This window comes from Leuresthes tenuis, unplaced genomic scaffold (genome assembly GCF_036924035.1).
Source record: "Leuresthes tenuis unplaced genomic scaffold, fLeuTen1.0.hap1 SCAF_11, whole genome shotgun sequence".
In the NCBI taxonomy this organism is placed as follows: Eukaryota; Metazoa; Chordata; class Actinopteri; order Atheriniformes; family Atherinopsidae; genus Leuresthes; species Leuresthes tenuis.
In genome coordinates, this window is record NW_027325365.1 from 20917875 (window position 1) to 20945407 (window position 27533).

Below are 27533 nucleotides of genomic sequence, written 5' to 3' on the forward strand. Positions count from 1 at the left end.
AACAGTCTCACTTGGCAGCTAGCGCAAGCACAGATAAGTGAGAAGAGCAGAGGCTCTGTACCTTAGGTAATCTCTCTTGGTCTCCGGGGTGTCTTGGGATCACCTTCTGTAACCTCTGGAAGCCGTAGTCTATGGTTGGCTCGTTCAATGCTAAACAGAACGAAAGGAACAGACAGACAAAAAAAAACAAAAAAACAATAATTTTGTGATTCTAAATAATGAAGAAAAACACTGTTCAAACAAGAGATACAGCAATAAAGTTGACTGAATCAAGCACGGTTTTGCATGAATATTTCAACATTGAACCAAACGCACTGGAAATGTGGGTGTTCCCTGTTAAGCCTGGTGTGTGTCTTTGTTTGCCTGTGATGTAATGAATCTCTCTCTGTCTCCTGCTTTGGTGGTTAATAAAAAGACTGTCAGGAGTGCGTTTGTGTGCGTGCGTGTGTGTCCTGTGGTCTTGCGTTGATCAGCGACTAATATAAGCAATTACGGGGCTTGGTTCCAATATAACAAAGGCTGGATCGCTCCGGGGAACAAGCTAAACACACATATGCGGGAACACACTTGCATCCATTCACATGCACACGTAAAAACACGCACACACACACAGAATCAGATCATCCAGGCAGCAGGGAGAAAGCACTCTCTCTGCATGCTGTGGTCGCGCTACGGTAATTGAATATGAGAAGATTTACCATGAATATTTAAACATTAGAATAAATACAATGAAGATCTGAGGCTTATAGTACAAACACTTCAGAGGAGGATTGTTGGATAAGTGCTCTCTCCACATAATTCATTCCTAATGTACTGTCTCTGCCTCTCTCTGTCTCTCGTCTTTTACCCTCTTCCCTCATTTGTGGGCCGCCCGGGGAGTTGACTCGCGGTCTTGACTACTTTTCTGGGCAACAGCATTTAAGGTGCTGCTTCTGCAAAGAGTTTGAAGGCATGTGTTGCTTTAAAATGAGTGGATTGTATGTGTGTTTAAGAAAGAAAGAAAGAAAAGGAAACAAGACGTGTGAGGATCGCCTGTATGTGTTTGTGCCAATCCGTCTGTTTCCCCTGTGGGTCGCAGCTTGGACGTTTCCTGGGGGCTGATGCCCTGCTCGCCTCACATCTGAGCAGCCAGGCTGACTAGGCGGCCCCCAGAAAAAGGCCCCTAGAGGCTATGAGTACAAGCTGTCCTGCTGGACCTCTAGTGACTTCGCCACGGCTCCTTTTGGGTCGCCCGCTCACACACACACACACACACACACACACGTACCAATGAAAGAGCACAGAAGCAAGAATAGGTGATGCTCTGTTTTGGCAACACAAACGTATTTGGACAGCTCTCCCAGTGGACCTCTCCTAGTAATCCATAAGAGTGAATGAAAGGAAAGGTGAATAGCTAGGAGCAATGACAGTACAGCAGGGTAAAAGCAGAAATAGGGGTGCCAGAGGCAGGCTCAGCTTCCGAAGAACAACACACATTAGAGGTCAGCTGATCAATCGATGAAATAAAACAAAACAAAGAGATGATCACATGCAGCAAAAAGTGTGAATTATTGCTGAGGACAAATGTTTGACATTACTTCCATGTTGTCTGATCTCTCTAAAGCCTAAAGGAGGATTTGCCCTGGATTAGGCCTGCAGTCTGAGGAAGGGATTGTTCCGGCAACATCCTCTGTTTCGTCTCAAAGGCTTTTGTTTTTATGATGAATTTTTTATCAGTTCTGCTCAGTGTTCTAAATGAGCCTCGAGTGAACAATAGCATAAAAACCCTAAGACATACAGAGATACCCCTATTACAAATAAAGAGCCAATTTTGGTAATTGAGAGAGGAAGCGATATTGTCTCTGCTCGTTTTCAAGGACCATAAACCAGACGAGGAGTATGTGGGGGACAGCACACTTCACTAACTACCTGGCTGTATCTCTTTGGGGATTATCTTGACTTTTTTATGCTCTTATATTCATGCTCAATATCTTATATTTCACAAAAGGAATTAATGCTGGTTTAAAAAAAAAAGAAAGAAAAAACTCCTCAGCCTCAAAAGAAGAGTAGTGGGCTGCTACACTCCAGGATTCAAAGCACACTCTCCTATACAGGTATATTTATAATCCTTAGCTGTCGCTCTCCAGAAGAGCAAATCAAAGCCAGTAAAACATAACTGCCATAAATAAATGAATAGATGAGCAACAGCCCTGGACTGGAGGGATTCACCTAGCAATCACCCACATCAGATCAGATCAATGCTCATGGAAATTTCATGAAGCCTAGAATCCACATCGCTTCATATTTCACTATAATAACCCACAGAGCCGCAGGGGGAGTGTGTATGAAGGGGTGAGGGGGCAGGAGATGGAGGAAAGGAAGCTTGGGTGGAGGGGGAGCAGGTGGAGTAAAATGGGGAGGATGTATGGGGCTCCAAAATGGGGAGGGATGGGGGGGTAATTGAGAGGTCAGAACAGTGGAGTTGTTCCTGAGACAAAAAAGGGAGGAAGGTGAAGAGATGGATAAGGAGGTAGAGAGATGAATGAGAAGAAAGAAAGGAAACTACAGTCAGCGTCCACTTGCCCCATCTCCTTCTCCTCCTGTGTCACAACACTGTCTGTGTGTGGAAGTGAGTGGGTGGTGTAGTTGCAGGGTTAGGTAATTGGTCCTGAGGCTTGATGTTAACACCTTAACAGGCCCTCAGACAGCCGGTAAGGAGCTGATCATATCACTACCTTCTGTTTCTCCCTTTTTCTCACCCTCTCTATACTCTGCTTGGCTTCCCTCTCTCTCGTCACATCCCTCTTTCCCTCCCCCTCTCACTCCCTGTCCTTCCCTCCCCTCTGCAGTCTCCAGTGCTCAGGTGTGATCTCATAAGCGCTGCCTGGCGATCGATGCCGCCAGTGGCAGGGGGTTCAATAGCCCTGAATTACGGCTTCATTTCTGCCCCCCCCCTCCCACCCTTCCTCCCTCTGCTCACACAGATGAGAGCCGCCCACCACCACACACACTCACACTCTCACAACCCCCCCACCAACTACTCACAATCCAGATCAATACCTTACAATCTAATTTTTATCCATTTTTCCATAAACCCTGAGATTGCGTTTATTTGCAGAATCCGACAAGCTAAATAAAGCATCGCTTGAACATGTCAGTGAGACTAATGCATGGCTGGAAATTCATACAGAGAAAACAGATGAGTAGAGCTTTCTGCTCCTAAAGGAAGGGAAAAGCTGAACCTGAGAGAGGGAGAGAAGGAGGGAAAGATGGAGATTCTACAAATCAATGGAGGTGAGGATGCTACCAGAACGTAAGCTCTAATTATCTGTTGCAAAAAGTGCATGTCGACAGTTAACAATACCTGACAGCACGGATCCTGGCGGGCAGAATGCAAATTCGAAAAAAAAACTCTAGATGGAAAGTGTGCGCTCAAATTAAGATATAAGAAAAACGTAAGAAATCATCCCCTCTAGTGAACGCTGCTCATTTCAGCGTGGTATAAAAAAAATTCACATTCGAAATTCATTTACATCATCATCACGGAGCAGATGCTCCTGTAATAGGAAGGGAACATGCTAAAGAGGGAAGACAAGACACATGGTGCAGAAAATTAATCTCAATTTAAAAAAAAAGAGGTGTGGATTTCCTTGCAGTTAAGACTGTGTGCAGTAAATGTGAATGTATGCAGCTACCTCAGCTGGCTCCAGTCTCCAGTTGTAGACCAGCCGTTTTAATCAAAAGCAGGCATCCACCCAAGCTCAATAAAAGGCAGCATTCACCAACAGGAGCCAGATAAGTAATTGACCAGTTCGTGGCTGAACCCCACATTTATTGCCAGATGACTCCATGCTGCTTTTGTGCATCTGTGATGAGCAAGTATTCTCATGCATGAATGTAGGTGCATCTCAATTGCATATGAATGTATATTGCTGCAAGTTAGTGTTAACTTCAAGTGTAAATGTACACAAGATCTTGCTTTATTATAAGAATGCAATTCCATCTACTTACACATGCATAGTATATAGTCACAAATCAAAGTGTGCTTTTGAATCCAACCCATCTTTCTCAATGTGTCAATACAATGTGGGACCTTTCAATTATAGCACATATCCAAACTTTGGAGAGCATCCTCGTGCTTACTTTGGCGTCATCTGCACTTCACTTTAGTGTGTCAGTGACAGACAACTGACAGTCCTTCCAGCACTTCTAAAACTAATTTGGAGCACAGAGGCAGCTGCACAGACAGAGAGAGGTGTCAGCAGCAGCTGGTTTAAATTCTGTTCTTGACTTTTGTCTGTTCTCTCGCTGTCCCTGCTCCTCCTGGCTGCAGCTGACTGATGTTTCCTACACACCTAATCTGCACTTATTGCTGAAAAAGTTCTCCTAACGTTTGTGGGTGCGTGTGTGCGGCTGCGTGTTGTGCCAGCCTTAATGTGAGCCAGCAGAGCCTTTTAATATCAGCAGAAGCTGTGGCGGAAGCACTAAGCAGACAAGGGTGCATGCTGAGGAGGGAGGGGGATTGCCTTTTGAGCAACACCGGTGATTCATCAACTCCGCCAATCTACGGCCAGTATCCCCGTGTCACACACACAAACGCATTCACACACGGACATATACACATGCGCCCTGCTGCTGAACATTATCACTTTGTATTGCATGGAGAAAAGAGGAGGCTTCCCTGATGAATGTTGCAACGACCACAATACAGTAAAAGGTGATACACAGCCAAATATGGAGATGCATTTTTACAGAAGGGGGAGGGCAGGCAATGACCTGATAATGAGAGAGGAACAGAGAGAGAAGAGACGGAGATTAGGGAGAGCACTCAGCCCCAGAGGTGGGTAAGGCAGAGGGCAGAGAGTGGAACAGAAGAGGGATAAGGGGATAAAAAGACAGAGGAAGAGCAGGGAATGGAAAAAAAAACACTCTTTTATTCTTATCAGTGGATAGCTTAATTGCCTTTGATGAGTCTAATTGGAGCTTTCTGAAGTCTAATGGCAGAGGAGTCCTTAGAGATGGCAGAAGACACACTACTGTAATAGCTTCTTGGTAAATCTCATGTGCACCAAAAGTCCCCTGCTCGTCTCCTCTGTCCAGAGCTACAGCTGAATTTTTGTCCATGTGGTGGCGGCTTGGTCTGGATAATCAATGATCAAGCAGCTTTGGGTAATAAACCTATAGATAGGTATATGAGGGTGTGTTCATATGTGTGTGTTGGTTATGTTTGCAAAGCAGCAGTAGCAGCAGTATTGGGTATGTGTTGACTTAATTAGGTCTGTGAGCTGCTCTCTTTCCTCTCCTCAGCAGAAGTTGATTAGCAATGCCAGCTGTCCCCAATGTAATTCAGAGTGTGCATGTGTGAGTGTAATCGTGCATGCACATGTAATATATGAGTATATGCAAGTCTGATAGTGTGGGGTTGTGTTGATGTGTGCTAGCTGCCAGCTGCCACACAGTGCTGCCAATCCTCTATGATTAGTACCCACTGGCAACTGGGCTCAAACTGGTGCCAAACAGACCCAGGAGGGCAACACGGCCCATGGTAATCCTCCATCCCTCTCTCCTCTTTCTCATCCGTCTCTCTTTCTATTTACTCACATCAATAGCTTTTTTTTTTTTTTATTCCAAATGCTGTGCTCACCCTAGCCGTCATTCTCCGCCCCTCATTCAAGATACCTAAAGTGAGCAGGTTCCTGCTCTCTTGGATGGAGGTGAATGACACAAAGGGCTGATAAAGGAGCAAAGAGAGGTACAAAGCCGAGGGTACATGGCATTGGCTGAAGTGAAGCGTGAGAGGAGAAAGAGCTGGGGTCCATGCGTCACCACTGTTGACTGTCGCTGTGAAGATGCCAGTGCTTGGCACGCAGCATCACAGAGTATGTGCTCCTCTGCAGCAGATAACCTCTCACCTGTTGAGATTCTTCTATGTGCCTCCACAGAAGCCAAAAGGCAGAGGGAGAAAGAGCGAGAGAAGCAGGAATTCGTTCAAAGAAGCAAGTTTTGAATAAGTGAATGTGACAAGGTGAAAGGGTAGAGGGTTGGGTTGCGATAGTGTTTATGCATACAGTTCCCAAATGCCTGGCACATTAAAAGGCTGCATGCACACCTGCACACACTTATATGCACACAGCTCTGCGAGTTTGGCAGACTGTAGGATGTTGGACAGCTCCGGCATGGCAAAGGCTACCCACCCATCTGCCCTCTGTCTCAGTAATGCAGTTACTTGTCAACATGCATCTGAGTGCTTGGAGTGCATTCACACATACGTACAAGCAAACAGAAGCATACTACTGCCGTCTTTTCCATGAATCCACAGTCATAACTGTGACTCATGGATGGATTGTGTCCATGCGCTGTAATTAGGACACACAAAAGATACAGGGAAAAAAGAAGCATGCTGGTGATGTGACTCACATGCACTTTCTCAATTGTCATTTTGTCAAATGTTGGCAATTCCAGCAGGAGCTTACTGCCTAAGTCTATCAGTGGTTGAGATTACAGACAGATTTATGTGGTTCACAATCTCCCAGAGGAACTGTGGCCTCGCATTGGTCAATCGCCGATTCACATTCACTCTCACTACCGTTCTTTCTCAGCAAGGCTCTAACTCTGATGTAACACTCAAGCTATTTGTCTTCGTGCACTTGCCATCAAAAGTCACACTCTCTGCACAGAACTCTGTCTTTCTAAATCACGCCTTGGATGGGGTTAATTCTCAATAATCCCAGCAATCAAAAGGTTAAACCTCCCTCTGACCTTTACCTGCATCGTAAAATAGGGCAAATACTTTCCCCCCTCTGATCAGCAGGCTTTTTCACTGAATTATTGAGTCATGTTATTGAATTTCAAATTGTTTAGCATGCATGTTTCTCTGCAGACGTGGTGTGGAGTGAAGACAGCATATGAAATGTTCACCTCATCACTTTTAGCAGATAAAGCGGGAAAGTCAGACTGAATTAGCCAGTGTGTAAAGAGTTTCTATCAAATTATAGCTTGTTTTCCCGCCTACGCTACGTTCATAAATTGAAATAATGTGAAGCAATACTGCATCAGAAAAGCCATCGGACAGGTACATTAGGCTGAATTTTTTTCTCCATAGATTGCACTGCATATTAATGTCATTTGTAAGTATTAGAGCTTAGGAAGTACCTGTGTAGATGAAGCGTCCAGGTGTGCCTTTGCAGAACTGTTTGGATTTGTAGGACAGTGTGACTTCCACGACCCCTGGGATGTGTCTAGGTGGAGTTTGCACGCGAATGGCATGGGGTGTAATCAGCTGTGGAGAAGCAGAGATGGGAGGTAGATTAATCCAATGAACTTTATATCTCATCAAGGACTCGGGGGACTTTTCTTGGTTTGTCTCAACCCCCACCCGTTACAGCTTTGACTTTCTTTTTTTTGTATAATAAGCCTGAAAATGATGTGTTAGCGCCAAAGCCCTCAGGTGGCCTTGTAGCCCAAGGCAATGTCACTGTGAGGCTCAGGATGGTTATCAGTGCTGACACGGACTCTGTAAGTGGGGTTCAAAAGCAGTTATCTGTTTATGAATTAAACACACTTTCCTCTGCATACATCCATTAAAGAGTATAAGTATATGTATAATGTTCTTGTCTCTGCTGCCCCTTTCTCTGTGTCTGTCAGCTGAAACTGTCTACCTGCCGTTAGCCACATAAAAGCACTGTTGTGTCTTCAACAGACTCGCTTAGTGTGGCTGATGAGCCCACTTGCATTGTATGTGTATGTATGCTGAAGAGTCTTTGAAGGAAAACAGCAACATGACAAAACACAGATGAGACCTCGCTGAGTGCTCGTTTTCTGCACACTACAGTGAACTAGCACTCAAAGCTAGCAGCGCTCAAAAGCTATCAATGCTGCTGCCAGCACTTTGTGTATGCCATTGTATGTGTGTGTTGTTCTAACTGTCCCTTTCATTGCACACTTAGCTAGGCTTTCATTCCACCATTGTCTGTCCCCATTCACCTCTCAGCGAGATAATATAGGAGCTTTTTATAGAATTATTCTTTCACTAAAGAGAAAGCCGTTTAGCTGTGCAACTCATTGACCTTCAGTTTCACTCATACACTGCATTTACATTTTAATCATGTATCAGATGCTCCTTAAAAAGGGATTCATATCATATTTCAAGGAAGCTGATTCTATGGCAGTTTAATAAAAGACAGGGGAGGTGTACAGATATGTGACAGAAATAAGAGGTACGGTAGTGTGAAATCAGATAGCGGGCTGCTACTCAGGTTGTAAAAGATTTCTGATATACAAGCCTACAATTAATCATTGCTTTCATTAATGACCAATCAGTTTATTACAATTTCAATTTCTTGATCACGTTTTTACTTTTACATTAGAAATTCTTTTTAAAAGATTATTTTAAAAAAAGAGACTCTTCCAAGATTCAAGGGGGTCTCAAAGAAACTAAAGCAAAAAGATACAGAAAAGATGATGCTTGCTCATTCTGAGCAACAGTGACCAGGTAATGCGATGCATACAGAACCACTGTGGATAAGTAAAACACTAATATCACTGAAAGTAGGGTCTATTTTCCAAAGTAGAAGTCCTGGATTGAATTGTTGATTAAGTAAAGGTACAAATGTATTTTCTCCAATTTTTACTTAAAGTGGTAAAAGAAAAAGTTATCAATGCAGATTTGTCTCCTGTGGCTGTTTATAACAATGAATAAACATTATCATTCTTTCACACGTATTAATACAAAAGCATAGCTTTGCTATTTTAGTTTGTTGAAGCAACCAAATTCTAACTAATGCTTGCAGAAAAGATAAACGTGGTGACATAAACTGTTCAATATTTTACTCTGAGATCTGCTGAAAAAGGATAAAAAAGTGACAAGAAAGGTTTCAAGCAAAGCACAAGTACCTCCTGATTGTAAACTGAAAGCAGAAAAATTTTAAAGCTTTAAGATTCAATACATCCATGTCAAGACAACATGAAATGGATGACAAAAAAACAATAATTGTTTACCATAAAGTCTATCGAGCAAAAAAAGAAAAAAATTAATGTATTCTAAAACCATAATCAAATATTTCTAGACACGGTCAGGCTGCCCTCATATGCTCATCTGCACACATACATGACTAAATGATGACTAACCTCACTCCAGACAAGCATGGTTCCAAATATGACTTGAAGGCCATCAAAAAAGTTGTCCCCGATGATGATGACTGTTGCGCCCCCTGTGGTCCAGCCTTCACTGGGGCTGATGGCTTTGATGCTGGGGGTTGCTGGAAAAATCAGACATAATAGATTAGGTGCTAACTACCCAAATGACAGCTCAAAAAGGTCTTTGCCATTGGCACCGTGTACTGTCCCTTCTTCTTTCCATCTCTGTCTTCTACACACACGCAGACGCAGACGCACACGCACACGGATCACCTCTCGCCTCTCTCCCAGGGGTCGGGGGCGAACGTGGAATACTAATCAGAGTGATTATACGCACCCCGTTATTAAACATCACCCCTGCCCTGTGTGTGAGGACAGCGGCGGTGCGCTTGTTTTATGACACGTGGCAAAGCGTGCGGGCGTGTAAATGTCAGGTGTGCTCAGTGTCTGATCAAAGGGCACACGACCGGGGAGCAGAACAGAGCCAACAGTAGCTCTGCCCTCTGAATATGCTGCCTTCATTAACCAAACACTTAGCTCTTGCTCAGCTGTCTGCTTCACATGTCTGTGTGGCAGACATCCTCAGTTCCTGGTCATGAAGCCCACGTGAACATAGGTTCGTTCATGCTCCTGCTTGGCATATTTGTAAAAAGGGTTAAATGCAGTCAGTACTTTTCTTCAAGCATATTCTTTGCATCTTATCGATCAGAGTACAGCGAGTGACAACTACTCTTCAATGTGCTTTTAGACCTTATCAGTTAATGTTATGGACTTGGATATTACTGGATGTGATTGAAGAAAAGGACAGCAATGGGAAAATACATGTTTATACAAGCTAAATCTCCTCTCCTTAACAGATATGCAGCTTGTCAGACATGCTGTAATTCTGTAAAGCGGCATAATCCACTTTAGACTAGGCTGACTTTTTTCCCTGCAGCCTTGCCTTTGCTCTTTGCCTGACTCCCTGTTCTGTTGATCCTCCCCAACAAGCTGGAATGATATTTAGCCCCCCGATACGCCTGCAGAGATCAACGTTCACAGAGCAGCAATCTGTGGCCGTAATCATGGCCCTAAGATGCCTCCCTTTCACAGCCGCTGATATTATGTGCAGTCAATGTGCATGTGTGTTTATATGTGTGTGTGTGGATTAACCAGATGGTGGAACGTGAATCCATGTGATAGGATTATACTTTGGGGTGTTCCTCGGTGCCATCTGTTCAACTCTACGCACCGCTCATCTATTACCGCTTGAAATGGGCCCCAAAGTTGTGTATCTGGCTCACAAAAGCAACCCACACAGGAATAAAGAGGGAAAAGGTAAAAACAAAAAGAAACCCATGTTTTCTTATGTATCATTTCATCTTTTCTTTATGACACACTTTCACCCCTTCCAGTATCCACGTCTACATCTTTCCTTTTGCCCCTCTGTTCTGTTCTTTCACTCCTCTTGTTTCTCCTTTTAACTCCCGTCACCAAGAGAACAGAGAATCACAGACGAGGAAATTCCCAAACAAATCTCTCCGACACAGGGAACATCTGTTAGTGTACAGTGTGTACTCTTCTTTCTGTGTAAGATCCAAGCCTTACTGACGTCTCCAATATGTCTCTTCTTTGTGAACTTTTCTAATCATCTGTGAGACCAGGGACAAGTGGTCCATTTTGCCCCTGGAGAATAGTCATTAGAAAGACTTAACCATACCATTCAATCTTAATGCAATCTACCATAGGCCATCATGTAAATCCCTTCTTAGTTTTTTTGTCATTATCATCCCTGAGGTTGACTTTCCTCAAAGAAAAAAAATATGTTTCTCTTATTCAATGTCTGGGAAATCGAAATGAGAAAATAACTGGATTAGGGACTTGGGAATCAGTGCAGCCTCCTAAATCATGTGCACATGTCATTATGAAGTATTAAAGGTTTTGGTTTGACTGTGCATATGGGGGGGGTTGCGTGCACATAGGGTTTTTAGTGCATGTCTGGGTGTGTTTGAAAACCTGAGGGATAGGGAGTGATGGAGGACTAGAGGATAAAAGCAGGTCTCAGAGGAAATAAGGCCAGTGTTGGCTTTAAGCAGAACAGACCTCATAAGACACATAGTGCTTATGTGAGGCAGAGTAGAAGACCTAGAGGCACAGACCTGAGGGGAGCACGCCACAAGGGAGAGGCAAGAGACTCACAAGCTACCACTCACTCCTTAGCTTGAGTTAGAAACCAAACAAGAGAGGAGGAAAGTGAGAATCCAAGAGGAAACAGGGGAGAGATAAGAAAGAAAGCTTGTTAGAGAAGAATAGGGTCGAGACAGAAAGAGGGGTTGAGAGTGAGAGCCAGACAGGGGGGAGGGGGATGAGAGAGGGAGGGAGAGGAGGGGTGGAAAAAAAAAGAAAACAACAACAAAAAACAGAAGAGAAAGAAAACTACTATAGAGAGTCTGGGTTGTTTTATTCTTGATTCTAATACCATGTTCCAGGTAGGAGGGCGTTCCTTCTGAAGGATCCAATCTTCGAGCTCGGCGCCCATGTTTGGAGTTGTTGTGCACAAACATGTTGTCGGACACGGCCAGGACATGACCCTCCACGCTCACCGTAGTCGACACTACCACCTGAGAAAGGAGAAGCCAAACTTTGGAGCTTTAAACGATAAACATTACACTGATATAGATGCTTGTGAATGTATCATGAGCAGTTCAATATGAGCTCTTTTAGACTTTTATCATAAAGAATATATGTTAACACTCCCTGTCGCTGTTTGTCAAAAGCTTCATAAAGCAGATGTCAATATATGTCTCTTTTATCTTTTATAGTGTATATTTATATACATAAAATTAATTTAATGGAATCACTGTAGCAAACAACCCTTAATTGCCTATTTACTGTAGTTATAGATGGCTTTTGTTTTTGTTCTGGTTTGGCCTCTTCGAAGAGAAATATCAGACCTTTTTTGCTAAAATATATACACCACATTTTAACCTGTTAGTCACTTACTATGTATGTCTGTTAAACAGACGGTGAATTGAGTTTTTTTTTCTTGAAAACAGCTGCTGCCTGCCACAGAGAGCAATGCAAATAAAAATGGTAAGAGCAGCAGTAAGTAAAAACCAGAGAAAAAGAAAACTGATGATGCTGAACTCTTCTGCAGAACTGTCAAAGGAAGGCCTTGTTTAAACTTTCATGGGTTTCACTCTAAAAAGTAGTCTCCATTCACATTTTATATGGTAAAGTTACTTGAATATTTGGGTAAGCAGAATAATTGCATTCATAAATCAATCTTGCTTTGGATAAAAGTGTCTGCTAAATGCATAAACAATCTGCTGATCAAGCAAGACTACTGTTTGCCATGTGGTGGTGTTAGCATGGTGTTTTAGTGATCATTCATCCAAGAGTCCCTTACTATGGTTTGGGTATGCGAGTTTATGAATTTATAATTCACTTTTGCTTAAAATTTGGTATTAATTCATTTTAAGACAGTATTGTTGATCCTTTGTTGAGCCAGTATATGCTTAGCTGTTTTGCTTCTAGACTTTGCTGAGAAAACCTTGTGAATACTGTGTTTTATTCTTTAAAGAGAGGATGGTTATGCTATGCCTTTCAGTAAAGAACCAAAAGACCCCTTTAAAATACTAGAACTGTGCAGCTCTAGTCTAATATGCACTCAGAGAGAGGCCCATTACATCTTGAATGCATTCAGACGGTTGTGTGTCACCTGAAAACGCCTCATGTCTCGAGGGTTCCCTGCATTCTTCAGGCAGTTCTGGTTACACTTCAGGAAGAACTTGAGGAAGAACCTGCATATGCAGAAATAGAAGCAGAGAGAAAATCAGATGAGCTGTTGGGAGAGCATCTGTGAGCCATTAAAAGTTCAGCATTGAGCCACTTCAATAAAGTACAAAGTACAGATAAAACAAAAACTGCATTGGCAGACAAGGCTCTTACACAATCCAACACTCATCCATTCGCTGTTTATGACAAAGGCAGCTTTTTTGTGTAGAAAGAGCTACAAGACAGTGAGTAAGATGCTACCTTGTATATCCATCTCTGAGCTGCTGTCACTGTTTGCCATAAACTCACCGGGGCAGATGTAGGGCCCCCCCTTCCAGCTGTGACGGAGGTTGTGCTGTAGCTACTCTGCAGCACAGTGTTGCCATTCCTGCCTCTCTCAATCTCAGTGTGAGAGACCACATCAACAGCACCTGCCATGCATTATTAATAGGCTGAGATGGCAAGTATGGCTACCCACATCAATACTTAATGAGGGAGGGAGGGAGGAGTAAAGAGGAGAGTTGGGGTTGGGGGTGGAGTGGGGCTGGGCTGAAAAGCAGAAAGGGGATGGCTGACAATTTATTCCCTCGCCCCACCTCAAGGTTTGGGACCTGACAACTTCTTCTGTAAGGGAAACAGCAGCATCGTATCTATCTTCACTCTGCCTTCTACACTGTCTGTCCCTGAGAAGAAAAAAAATCAAATGAACCGTGAAAATAAACAGTGCTGTGTACAAATAAACAGGAACCCTCAAAAGGGGGAAAATAAAACTACAACATTTCCCACCCTCACCCTCCTCCTCCCTTTGAGGTAGCTCAAAGAAGTGCTGACAGCTGAAACTGCTTACAATACAGATCTCCACCAGCCAGAGAGAGAATCACTCCTTTGCTCAGCTTTTCTTTCATATGTCTTATTTTCTCCTCGCTGTTCATTTGTTATGGCTACGATTCTGCACTGGGCAGCGCGTTTGGAGCCAATTGCCTTAGATATAATCATGCACGAGCATCACACACACACACACACACACACACACACATAGACATGTCAAGAGAAACACAGTAAGCAGAGGCGTGCCATGGACAATTGCTTCATCTGGACAAAAAAAAAAGGAGAAAAAAGAAAAAAGAAAGCTAAGAAGATAAATGGACAGAGCAGAGTTCTGTCTCAGTTCAACGGCCAGCCTACTGCTGTGTGCATTACAGGCATCTGATGTAACACGAGAGCTCATGGATTTATCCCCGACAACTTTTAAATGCATGACAGCTGGTTAGTGGTGGATGCTCCACTTCAAGTAAAGAAAAAGCCTCTTATGATCTCAATAACAAACTGTCTTTCTCTGCTGTTGTTTTTTTTTCTTTCCTTTCCCCCCCTTTGGCTTTGTTTGTGTTCTGATTTACGACCTTGCTGGTTTAGGAGGCCAAATCTGAATGAGAAGGGGATGGAAGAGGGAAAGGAGGAAAGTGAGAGGAGAAACTGATAGAAAGATGGATGGAAGGACAAGGTAGACGGTATGTGAAATCTGAAAGGAGAGACAGACCACCCTCCTGTATATTTTAGAAGCTGTAGGCCAATATCTCAATAATTCATAAAGCAGAGAGATGGAGTTTTTTTTTCTTTCAGTGGCTGTTAGACCCTACAGACCGAGGGTCTCCTGACTTTCTTATCTCTTCGAGGTCAGGGAGCAGCCTCATAGACAGCTGTGGACTACATCCACTTGTTCAACATACTCCACCTTCCTCACTGCACCTCCTGTATAATTCATAGATTCCAGGCTTTTTCCAACAGTTCTCCTCCTTCTCCTTCACTGAAGGTAGGATGATGGATAAGTGGAGGGAAGAAAGTTGGGGTCACCTGGGTTAGAGGGGACCAAATCAGGGGGTTAAATATTAGAGTTTGGAGGAAGAGGATAATGGGGTGGGAAAATAACTAAAGAGAAAGTCAGCATGCTTCGCTGCGCTATATGCCAACATGTCTTCTCCTGCATGCATGGATAATCTGATTCATTATTTACATGACTTAAGGTGTCTGGAGTCAGCCATGTGGAAACATTACAAAACTGCAGTGAGCTGATTCATCTTTGTGTTCATCTCCACACGAGCCAACGGTCTGGGTTCACCAGGACATGCATTTACATGGATCAACAAAGTGTGTACTGGTGCGGGAGTAGGATGGATAAAGAGCAAATATGTGTTGATTTGTAATAGCAAAAGGATTATCTCTGCAGATTTATGAATAATCGGATTGACAGCTGACCGGTAAATATGGGCGGATAGCTGATGATAGCCTGTAATTCTATCACCTCTTCTGATTTCTGTCCACTATTATTGTGTTTTCTGCTTTTTGACCAGTGAAAAGAAAAATACATTTCTTTGTTTAACAAATATTTTCCTGACATGTCAAAGCCCCGTGGGCAACTGCAAAAGAACCTTCTCGGGTAAAAAGAACACCTGGATGACAATCTCTGCTATACAAAGTATGAAAAATGTTCAGACTGGACTAAACTTGAAAGGCAGAGTACAAAATTTGAATGAAATGGGACTCAAGATTTCTAGCCTGTCAGCATCAGGCAGCTGCACACATGTGAATTAGTCTGAAATCTCTCAGTTCATTTTCTATTTTTAAGAGGTGTTATTAACTTTTACAGAGCAAAACACCTCTTGATGCAACTGAAAAGACTCATGACTCAGCAAAATGTTTGACGTGGTGCTCAAAGACGTGCTCAAATGACATTCCGCTCTCATATCATACCTGCCTCATATTATATTATAGTTATCAGTTATAGTAGGCTCAGCCCAGGCAAGGTCGGGAAGAAATTTGTTTTTAGTTTCCAGTTTTGCTTTACTTTTCATACAATTCTATCTGCGCCTTTCAGGACTCAACACCAAAGTGATCTTTGCAGTCATCAAAAGGTCACGTCTACTTATGACAGTGATGTATTTGAATATTTTTACCAATCTAGATGCCACTGTTTACATTCTATAATTGCACAGTTACAATGCTCCTGACCAAGAATCCATGCACTCAATTCTTTTAAAAACAAATTTATGATAATACAATAGTTATATGATTTGTATAGAATGTTGTTAATTAAAAGAAAAAAAATGAATAAAGAAACATGAAAAATTTAAAGGATTCGTTTTGCACTTGGACTCTTTAATTCTGTATCTACATTTTTTACACTTTATTGTCTGGTTTTGTTAATGATGTCTTCACATCTCAAAGAAAACACAACATCTAATCATCATCTCCTCTGAGAACATCCGCTTTCTGTTAATCTGCAGACACCACCGACTCCTGCATAGACGCTTGTTTCAATTATTACCTCCACCGTTTTTGTGTTTGAAACTCTCGCTGGTTTCAGGCTGTTGTAACTCTGCAGGCTCCACTGCTACAAATATTACTGGTGCAAATTGCTGCACCGGCTGGATTAAATGAAATAAAACCATTTTGCTCTCACGTAATTACCCCCAAATCCAAAAATGGCTGTGGAAGTGAATTTGTGTAAATAACTGCTTAGCCTCTTGAAGCCTCATGGCGTAAATTTGTTAAAGCGAAAATGAACGAACAAACACATGCAGCCGGTCGCCGTGGTAATTTAATGATCTCACACTTTCATCATATCATAACGGGTATTATTTGTCACTTCGGAGCAGTTAAACACAAAATCAGCCCCTGCCCATAAAAAACAAAACAAGGAAAGTAATTATAACACAACTTTTAAGTAATCCCTGTAGCATCTAAATATGATTACTGCGGTGATAAAGATCGTCTAAGTGATTATCTAACAGCAAGGAAGCCTTCGAGGGACAATTCTGTTATATTTTCTAATCATTTTCCAGTATTAGCCACAAATGAGGTAAAGAGTTGTTTTTCTTGTCAAATTGAACATGGATAACTTTAGAACTGTAGTTTTTATTTCTGTCATAGTTCTACTTTCCTACTTTTGGCCATTTGTTACTCTATTGTCGTCATTATCTTATTCTTCGCCCTTCCTCTCTCTTCTCTTTCAGTTTTGTTCTAACGCCTGTAAAAAGGGAAAAAAAGCAAACAATGTGGTTGATGCCATAACTCAGCTCTCTTCTCTCCCTCCATCCATTTCTGCTGCACAGATCATCTCCACGAGAAACGCACTGTGTCTGGCTCCTAATACGCTTCATGAGGTGTGTAATTCACTGTGCTCCGGAGGGGAGCCATTTGTCTTGGGGGTTAACTAAGTGACACAACAGCACTTCCCTATGCCTGTTAGCACCGTGGGACATGTTGAACTAATCTAGGCAGGTAGAAGGATGGAAGATCCTGCACTTCTGCAATTAAGCTTGAACATTTTTTCAGGAAATCAATCCTAACAAAGTCAGACGTAAGCAAAGATTAAGTGTGAATATTCGTCTGCAAATACAATGATATTGCTTAGAAAAAAATCCTGTGACAAATAGACATCAAAACTAAAGGTGAAGTCTGGCACTATCACTAAATCAAGTATCTTCCTCATCTCTTGCTTTGTGTGTGTTTTCTTTTCCTCTCCTTGTGTTTCATTTCTCGTTTCCTTTCTTTTCTGTGAAACTCTTTCTTTTGCTCTTTTCCGCCATGCATCACTGACACTTCAACCAAGAGCCTGACTGGCTTGTTTTTGTGGTGACCTGTCTCTCTGCCTGCAGTATATGTTTAAGCATGGAGGCACACTCTCGCACATGCACACATACACACACTAATTTAGGGAGATTTATGAGGGGGGCCTTACACCAGGAGCCACGCAGGCTGACCCCAGGGCTGTAGGGGGGCACTTGGTGGGGGAGGGGGCCTGGCTCCACAAGGGGGGACATTAATAATCCAGAACCAGGTCTGTCTCTAAGTTTGGCCTCAGACACCATGCTGCAACCAGCTGCAGTGGCCCAGTTTAGATGAACTGGAAGAGGAACGTCCAGTTCCTCTATAGAAATATGGAAAAACACACATTGAACACACAGAAACACTGAAGTAGATGGAGAAAGAGAAACCAGCTCACACAAATACACTCTTACAACTCCATTCCTTTGGAGTGCTCCTTCTCAAAGTAGTGGTGGGCACCTCTATATTGCCTTCATGTCTATCTTAAGTGTCATGATTTATTCAAATAGTACATCTCACAACGCTGAAAAATTAATTTCCAGCTCACTCCGTGCATCGTTCCATCCTCCTCTTTATCTCCTTGATGTGTGTGCATGTCATGTCAGCTGAGTTTGCCCTGTCATTAAATATTTCTCAGAACAAATGGACCCTGGAGGAGGGAGACAGTGGGTCATGGGGGATCTACGCTGTGCCTTCACCGCTTGGGGAGAGGCCCCGCTTGGGAGAGATCGTTCCTTGCTTCTCTCGGAGCCGAAGCTCCGGTCCCAGCTTGGGGACAGAAGTCCCAGAGACACTTAACCAATTGTGTTTCATCCATTTCATCCAAAAAGGATCATTCAAAATTCAACTTAGAAATCGTCCAGGATTCATGGAATGACAGGCTCTCCAGCTTCATGGAGAAAGGAGTCCTGGTTTCAAAGACATATAGTCTGATAAAATCACCACCTGTGGGCTGGATTTGCACCACAGCAACAGAGAAATAGGCAGCCAAATAAACATCTGTGCATGTGTGTTTGTGCATGTGTGTTCGTGTATCAAAGCCATGATGAATAAGAGGCTGTCTGGATGATGGACAATCTTGGCAGGCGGTGCTGATTGAAACACTTCCTCTGTCGGGCCTGGCCCATTAATCTGATGGAGACAGAGACAAAGAGAGAGAAGGAGAGAGGCTCCAGGCCCCCAGAACACAGGAGTAATGAAGGGTCCTGGTCCCTCTCACCTCAGCACTGTCCTGCCATGCTGGGACGCTGTGCTACCCTGTCCAGCTCCAAACCTTGCCCTCGTGGGACTGACCAGTGAATAATGGCCCTGTCATCAGCCAGGGTAGACACCGCTGCACAGCCGAAGGGTGTGTGTGACCGCATGAGCGTATGTGTGTGTGTCCGGCTGCGTACCTCCCAGCACAGTCCTTTACCCAAACTGTTCTCCTTTCTGACTTCGTTGAAGACTGATGCATTTATATTGAATAGTGTTGATTTAAGCACACATTAAACTTAATGCATAATGCATCAGCTATATATAGCTTGATAAAGAGCGTTATGTCAACCTGGGACCTGCACCATACATTGTGGGGATGAATGTGCCGCTTGCAAAAGTTCTTTCTTTTTGTTCCATTTAAGCACCATATTAAATCATAACAATGACTGTGACTGCACACAGGCTCAAGGTTATGTTTCTAAATGCAGCAGGATCAGAAATCAAAAACTTAATTAGTGTGCCATGTTTGTTCTTGGGTGAAAAGTTGTTCCCTCCAATGGGTCTTGAGGGAGGAATGTGGAGGCCGAAAGTGGGAGAGACCGAGAAAAATACGAGACAGAAAGAGTGAGTGTGGCAGAGGGAAACTGAGCAAAGACGTATGGCTTCCAACTGTGCAGGTTTGAGTGCATATGTATGTTTTGGCCTTGCGTCCCTCTGTGTTTATCAAACATATTACAGTTCCTTCTAGATTCGTCACCTGCACACCCTCAGCCTGCTACATATGGCCCACCAATCACAAAATAAGGAATCATGCATACATTAGCATAGCTAATGGCCAACCCTCTCCATTTAATATGCAAATTTCTTGAAACATTACTGAATGCCTTCTGTTCTAAATGAATAAATTTGAATCGCAATTAGAATAATCCTTTATAATTAATGAAAACTGTCAATTTTGGTTCATAAGTAATTTGATTAAAGTGGTGATGGGACACTTATGAAGTTCATCGAGCTGCGATGTGTATGAGCACCCATTCACACATAAACACACGGGTGTAAACACACACAAGCTATAAGACGACCAGCACCAGGGCTGCGTTATTGATGACGATGATTAATAAACTTATGAAAGCGGTTGTCACAGAAAGCAGACCTTCCTATTTTACCCCAACACAACTTCTTTCCTTTACCACTGGAGAGAAACAACAGATCAATCACGCCTTTCTGCTGCCTGACAGACAGGGAAAAGTGAGGAAGTGATTGAAGAGGTTTCCCGGCCTCGTGGTGCTGTGTCAGTGGCCTGTCTGTCCGGCGAGAGACACTGATGGACTGTCGAAGCTGAGAGAGAGCTGCAAGCGCACATGCCAAGTCATTACAAAGGGCTCAAATGGTGTTGTTTCTCACAGGAGGATGGGGCAATGACGCAGTTTGTCTGGCTTTACTGGAACGAAATAGCATGTTAAGAGCAGTGGGAAGAGGGTGGTCTGTATCTAACTCCTCGTAGATGCTCCGCTTATTTAGCTTTTGCTCATGCGCACTGCAGCTACTACAGCTTTTGATTAAGGTCACTTAAATTAGGAACAATCAGCTGTGTGAAATTGTTGCATGTGCATTCCGAGCAGTTGAAAGGTATGTATTTTGCAAGTACACCCTTGTTTGCAACTCAAGTGTGTGTATGTGAGTGTGTTTGGATGGCTTCAACCCAATAATAATGGTCCAAATAGTGTAGAGTGTCGCAGACTAATTAGGCAAATCACTGAGAAAATAGGAGCCTGCTAATTAATGGGTATTATGGCATTTCAGAAGTCACTGCTCTAATTGGGGGGAACTGAGCCTTATATTTCCACACTGCGGTAATAAAGACTTTATCCATCCATCTTTCAGTCTGTCTACCTATTAGGTATGCTTGCTTTCAAACACAATCCATGTGTATGCAGGCAAAATAATCATTCTGCTCAAGCTTGCATTTTACATGCACACAGAAATGTACATCATGTTTACACACGCTGCCAACTTTCTACACTTAAGGACCAACTGCACCATCAGTCTTGTTTAACCTCAAGGAGAAACACTTTTCACATCTGACCCTTTACCTTTCATATTAAACTGATTAGATGCCTTTATATTGCTCTGAGAGGAACAAAGCCCTGATGCAAGTGAATTGGCGGGTAATAGAATCCATCTGAATAATTTCTTTCTTATTTTCTATGTATGTGTGCCTCCAACCAGCCCTCTGATACACATGCATACATGCATATCCCCTATAGACTCCTCTTAACCCTATCAGACACTGAGACAATCAAAATAGATTTGCATTCAAATGCCACATGCTCGGTATCAAATATCAAATCAAGCTGGAGTCGCTGAGACAGACAGACAATCACCTCCTCCCTGCTGCCTCCACCTCCCCTCGAGCACCTCCTCCTCCTTTCTCCTCTCAGGGTCCCAGGGACTCCCATTCTCTCCCGGACGAGCTCTATGGAGGAGTGACAAGCTGAGGCTAGGGCTTGATTGACAGCCTGTTGATGTTTCTTTTACGCACACACAGACACACACCTAAACTCTCTCTACATTTGCCTCCACCACCTCCCACTGCCGGTGTGCAGGTCTGGGTGTCTGTGATAGCCTCTGGGCTAGTACCCCGCAGGCTGCACACTTCTATACATACAAATCACAGCGTGTCAGCCTTGTGAATGGACACTTTTTGACTCTGTCCTTGTAAAGTCAGGCCCCCCTTGAAGCGGGCCGTATCTGCATCCTGCCTCTTTCTTTACTTTCTCCTCTTCTTCTTATACTCACACTGGCGGCTGCATGATGGAAGTCTCACAGCAGTTGTAGTGTGCTTGCACATATTCACAGACACACACAGGAAAATGGCACGTTTAAATGTAGTGCTAATGGGCAGCACCTCACAGGAGAAGGGTATAAATACATCAACAACAACACAACCGCATCGACAGTCCACACACATCATAACAGCCAGGACCCAGGGCCTAATCTCACACACTCAAGTAGTACACCTGGTTAATGTTAAGAGGGCAGTTATAGTCAATTACATTCCCATATAATGCATAAACCTCCACCCTGCCAGAGTGAGGAGAGTAATTGAAAACAGAACAGAACACACCGGGGTCCAGGCAAAATGTCATGTTTCCACTATCGACTTTGCCTTTCGCTATATGTGTTTGTCTTCCTATGCCATATTCCAAAGTTCGAGGGGTAAATGTAAGGGGAAAAATGGGTGGGGTTGCCATTTGGATATGAGGCAGCGAAAGAACAGTGGAGGATATGGCATCTTATGAGGTGGCGGAGAGGAGGACAAAAGAAGTAGGACGGGAAGATGGTGTGGGCTTTGTCTCCCAGGTGAGGTCCAGGGGAGAAGCAGTTAGGGTCACGGTGAGAAGGTGGCGGACGGGCGGTGGTGGTGGCGATGTTCCATTTGGAAACGGGTGGGGGAGTTGAGGGGGATAGCGGTTGTAAGTAGGAGTTTGAGACTGACAGGTGACATTACCCTGCGTCATGGCTGGAGGGACAGAGGGACAGAGGGCGCGATGGTTATCCAAGCAGAGAAATGTCACTGTCCAGACACCACTGTGACACACACACACACCAAAACAGGAGCTGCACAGACGCACACACACCCACACAAGCACACAAAGATCCAGGACAAAGGAGTCTGGAGTCTTTGAGAGTGAAAAAGGCTAGCTACAGTGGGCAGAGATGGGGAGATTACATCCCCTCCATTTATAAAAGGAGGAGGAGATTAGAAAAAAAAGAGACAAAGCAAAAGAAAAGGCTAGGAGTCTCTGACTATACTATAACAAGTCAACAACTTTACATTTATTCATATGCTTTCTACACATTAGCTTCCTTTTGTTAAGTTACATTCCCCCTTTTCAATCTGCTCTCTGCTGTTTTCATTAAAGCCTTTCCTCATTTTTGGCAAAGCTTATAAAATGTCCATATTGCTGCTCATTCGACCTCATTGATTTAATGTTTGGTTAAATATTCACGACTGTGGATGCAATTAACATGCTGTTAATGAATAATTGATCGCATCTTAAGCGGCCATAAAACTCATGCATATTAATTATTGAAACAGGAAATATGAACAAAAAAAAAACAGCCTTCCTTGTTTTTCCTTAATCAACCTTCTTTCATTTTTCGCTTCTTTCTTTTAAACCAAGAAGGTATCTGTGGTAGAAAACTGCAGCTTATGAGTGCGTGGAAAGCAGACAGGAACCAGAAAGTGATATGAACACTATGCAAATGCTACCCATAAATATCCCTTTAACAACTCTTATATGCATTTAAGCTGCTTTTAAGTACATCCATTTCCCTCAAACATACATCTAACCAGTCTGTGTGTGCTGTGCTGTGTGGAGTACAGTGCAGGTGAGAGCTGTGTTGACAGCCTCAGTGTGACAGAGGTAGTAGCTGCCGGTTATGAGAGGCAAGTGTTTACCACGAGTGAACAGAACAAAAAAACAAATCTAGTGAACATGGGAGGCTTGTCAGCGAGAGACTGGAGATCAGTCAGCCAACAATGAGCTTTCCTCTCCAACTGTGTCTCTACTAGTTTACGGTTATAGGCTGATGTCGCCCCTGGCATCTCCCTGGATCCTGGTGGGTGGAGAGCAATTGTGTAGAGAGGGAGATGAGGGCAGGAATCAGCTCCAATGCACCTCATATTAATGCTGCGGTGCACCTGTGGTCAGGTAAACAGTCGCATACTCATCCGTGTGTGTGTCAGAGCAGAGCTGCTTGTTTGTGTGTTTGCGCAGAGATAGGGGGGTTAAATTCATAATCAGTGCATCCCGCACTTCTAAACCACTTTAAAATGCCGTGACATGAAAAATACATCCCAGGAGCAGCCACACACTCCAGGAAAACACCATTTTACATGGTTGCTTGTTATTTATTTAACACAAAAAAACTCCAGAGGTATGTGTGTGTTCCCCACTCTATCTGCGTCTCTGGCACCTAACTAACTACTTTGCAATGCTGGTGCCTTGGAGCAAAAAGTGACAAGCCGTCAATTGTGTTCCAATATTGCCCCGCCCACCCCCCGCCCCTCTCTCTCTCAATGTCTACGTGCCCGTCTTCCTCTCTGTGATGTTGTCTTGATCAAAGAAGCAGCACTTTGGTAAAAATAACCAGGGAAAGTGAGATGGAGGACACCGTGCTGCTTACAGAATGATTAACGTGGGCGGTCTTTTAAGACAAAAATGTCTCCTTTTTGATTTTTTTTTCTTTGTCTCTCCATCTTGGTCATGAAGCACTGGCTTGGCACATTACATTCTATAAAGCCAGGCAGCAAGTAGCAGTTTATCAAGTGTGCAGCATACCCTGTTTTGGTGCAGAGAGAAGCTTTCTATAAAGAATTGAAATTAAGCTAAGTGAGAGATAAAAGCGAGAAGCAGACCACCACAGAGACGGGGTTTGATAGAGAGATACTCTGATCCTGAGAATCATCTCAACTTCCTGGGTTCAAATAGCGGTGAAGTTCCTCAAACTACAACTACAAACCAAACCTTTAGTCACCAGGAGGGGGGCTTAGTACAGGATGGGATGGAGTGAGAGAGAGGAATAATAATGCAGATAGAAAGAGAGAAGGATAAGAAATGGTGGTAGATCTCACTGTGGCTAATTCTCTGGGTGTGGGAAAGCAGAGCACCTAACACAGGTTGGCCTGGTTTCAGTAATGAGTTTGATTCTTCTCTCTGCCTCCTCAGTCTCACTGGGGACCAAGACTGCATAATAACATCCTTCACACACATACATACGCTCACACACGCACAAACAGGTCTATGGGGAGCTAATTATTCTCACCTGTGTTAATTATTGCTGTAAGCCAATCAGTGGACTCTGTGCTAATTAGGCAGTGTTAGGTCTGATTAGTGTTTTGCAGCAGGCCCACTCAAACTGTTATCTACCATACCAGTCCCCTCAGGCGAAAGAGAGGAGAGAAGAACAGGTGGATGCTTGCCCTGTGTGTGTCTGCATCTGTGTGTGTGCTCATCCTTAACGATAAATAACTGAAGGACAGCGAAGATTCAAAATAAAACAAAGTCTTATTAGTTTCTTTTCGAAACAAACTTCTGTTGAACAAAACATGCACACCATTGATGCAACTAGTCTTTGCCCTCTCAGTTAATTGGCCCTGGTTTCGGGTCATTTCTTTCATCTGGACAAACTGTCCCCTTGCCCTTTTAGTTAATGAGAGCTGATCCAGGATCAGTTCTGTCACTAATGGCTCCGTTTTTGCCAGGATAACCCCTCGCATTGATCCGCACATCACACATCACACAACCCCCATCCTGACCCAGGAGGGCCGCATGGGCGAGCATGTGTGTATGTGTGTGTATACAAGTGCGTAAAAGGAAGAAAGAAGGGGGTGTTAAATGTTTAAATGAAGGTTCTGTGGATGACCTCTCCGATGAGGAGAATGAAAAAGAAGAGAAGCAGGGCAAAGATGAGAAGAGGGGGAAGAGGAGGAGGAAAGAAAGAGGGAGAAGGAGGCTGGAGGAAACCTTCCTCTTATGACACCATTGATTTTCCTTCAGAAGCTTGAGCCTGTCACTACTGAACACTTGGTCCCCCAGTCCTGCACACTCACACACACACACCCACATATACAAACTCCATGCCCTGACCTCCACATGTGCCTGCTGGTCCATACTGGGTCTAATGACACTGGGGCCTCCCACAGATCAATACTAAGCTGTCACTCAGCTGGCAAGCACACACACTCGCACACACACGGACACACAATACCAGTGGACACACATACACACACACGCATTGTGGCGTATGCGTTTGCACATTTGTGTATGCTGGAAGCAATGTTTTCTACAACCTCAGCAGATGCCCTCTTCCTTCCCCTCGGCCAACACTCCCTCACCTACATACGCACAAATGCACATACACACACACACACACACACACAATTTGGAGCAAAGCCACATAGTCTCGCTACAGCCGTTTTCCCACCCTCTTGCCACTTCACACTGAGAAGAGTCCTGATATAATATTGATGAATGAGGATGGAGGCCTTATACAAAGTGATAGACCTCTGTGATTGTAAATCATAAACTGTCATTGATTTCACGCAGTTGTCCACATATGCATGCATGAAAATACCCGCACTTCTCAGGAAAGATGCACAACTGTGCTCTATTGCCCAAGAGAGAAGGGAAAAGCGTCTTTCCCCCTCGTCTTGTCTCCTTCCATGTCATTCACCAGCATCTCATCCTGCGTCTCTTCGTCTTCCCACCCCTTCATCCCCCTTCATATTCTCTCTCCTCATTCTCAACAATCTCAAGCACTCGTCCGCCTCTCTCCATACACATCTCAAGTGCCACTTAGAAAAGCAGACAGGAGCTTGAGCCAAACTCTCCTCTCAGAGTTTTAGTGTTTTGTGACTTTTGGTGTCAAGATCCACGAATAAAAGATCCTTCATATCTCTTTAATTCTGGACAAACTGGATAAATTATCTCTGAATAAAAATCTGTTGACTGTGAAAAGCCCTGGCTAAAAACATTTGTTTGTCTCTGTTAAATCACTAATTATAGCCTGGCACAACGCGGGGCAGATGCAGGCTAATTCACCATTAGGCCGTTTGGTGTTTATTAAACTTTTATAATGTGATCACTCTGATAACAGCACAATTGTTTCCCTGGGCGTGTGTGATTATAGTGTTGTACCCCACTGTCCCTTTGTAATGTCTCCCATTGAGTGTGCGTGCCATGTGTACGAGTGTGTGTGTGTCTTGGAGCTTGCGGAGTAGTGTTTTCCATTTCTCATTAGAGTGGCACAGACTCCTGCTGCAGGGTCAATGGAGGGGGAGGTGGGTGCGTGAATGTGTGTGTGTGAGATTGTGCGTGTGTGTGTGCGTGTGTTTGAAGGGGACTGGGGTGGTAATGAGCGCAGGAACATAATACTACAGCGTCCATTAATGCTCTGAGGCAGTGACATTAGGCATACTTAACTAATAGAGCCAGTCTCTGCAATTACCCACTGTTATCTCTGCAGCTTTAGAGGGGAACCGGCTTTAATAAATGTTTGTTGTAATGTGATAAATGCCAGGTTTGCTCATTTGTAATCTACACTGCGGGACAAGGGGAAGCGGGCGGATCTAATTGTTTTCCTCCGGATTCAAGGATGTAGTTGAGTTCAGAGAAGTCCTACATAGCGAAAAAAAAAAAAAAACATCTTTCCTTTTCAAGATGCATTTCTCCAGGTACAGCTCTCTCTGTCTTGCATATCTGTCTCTCTCTACCTTGCTCTCGGCTCTCAGTGGGGTACTGTTACAACTATCCTCCTGTCAAGCAGAGAAACGAAGTCCATACCAAACGCTCACTAGAATGTCTCTGCCTCCTCTTTTTCCTCTCCTCTCATCTTTCTTTCATCCCGGCCCACATCAGAGGCCCTGTCGTGATTGTGCGAGTAAACATCTTGTCATGCTAACATGGGCGTCATGACAGAAGAGAGATGCGCTTCATTAACGGCACGCTTGTGAGTTTGTCTTTGTGTTTGAACGTGCCTCTGTGGGCTATATGTCTATTCATAGGTGTGTGCGTACTAAGGTCAACACAGAGGAGATGTATAAACTGAGTTATTTTTTGTTCAAATTTGACACAGTTTAAAAACCTTATCCACTGCTACTCTACGCCCCAAACAAAAAGAATAACTAACAAACAAGTAATCCCTTGCTACAGAACAATTTTGCCTCTCACACTTCACACACCCTTCATTCTTTTGGCTGTAAATCTTCCCTGTTTGTGTGAAGACAATAGCCAGAGGAAGAGGGAGAGGTGCAGTGGGAGAAAAAAGAAGGTGCAGGGAGAGAGGCAGAGGAG

At 43.6% G+C, this 27533-nt stretch overlaps 1 protein-coding gene across 3 annotated transcripts in view; it reads right to left on the reverse strand.

The window, feature by feature from the left end:
* The window catches only part of ebf1a (EBF transcription factor 1a), a 54220-nt gene that overhangs the window by 12603 nt on the left and 14084 nt on the right, over positions 1 to 27533 (reverse strand). For all 3 annotated transcript variants that reach the window (XM_072396059.1, XM_072396057.1, XM_072396058.1), the window contains exons 7-11: positions 12815 to 12896; positions 11573 to 11714; positions 9106 to 9236; positions 7132 to 7258; positions 62 to 150 (exon numbers count right to left, since the gene is read on the reverse strand). In XM_072396059.1, the coding sequence (XP_072252160.1) occupies positions 62 to 150; positions 7132 to 7258; positions 9106 to 9236; positions 11573 to 11714; positions 12815 to 12896 (571 nt within the window). The remainder of the gene's footprint in view (positions 1 to 61; positions 151 to 7131; positions 7259 to 9105; positions 9237 to 11572; positions 11715 to 12814; positions 12897 to 27533) is intronic.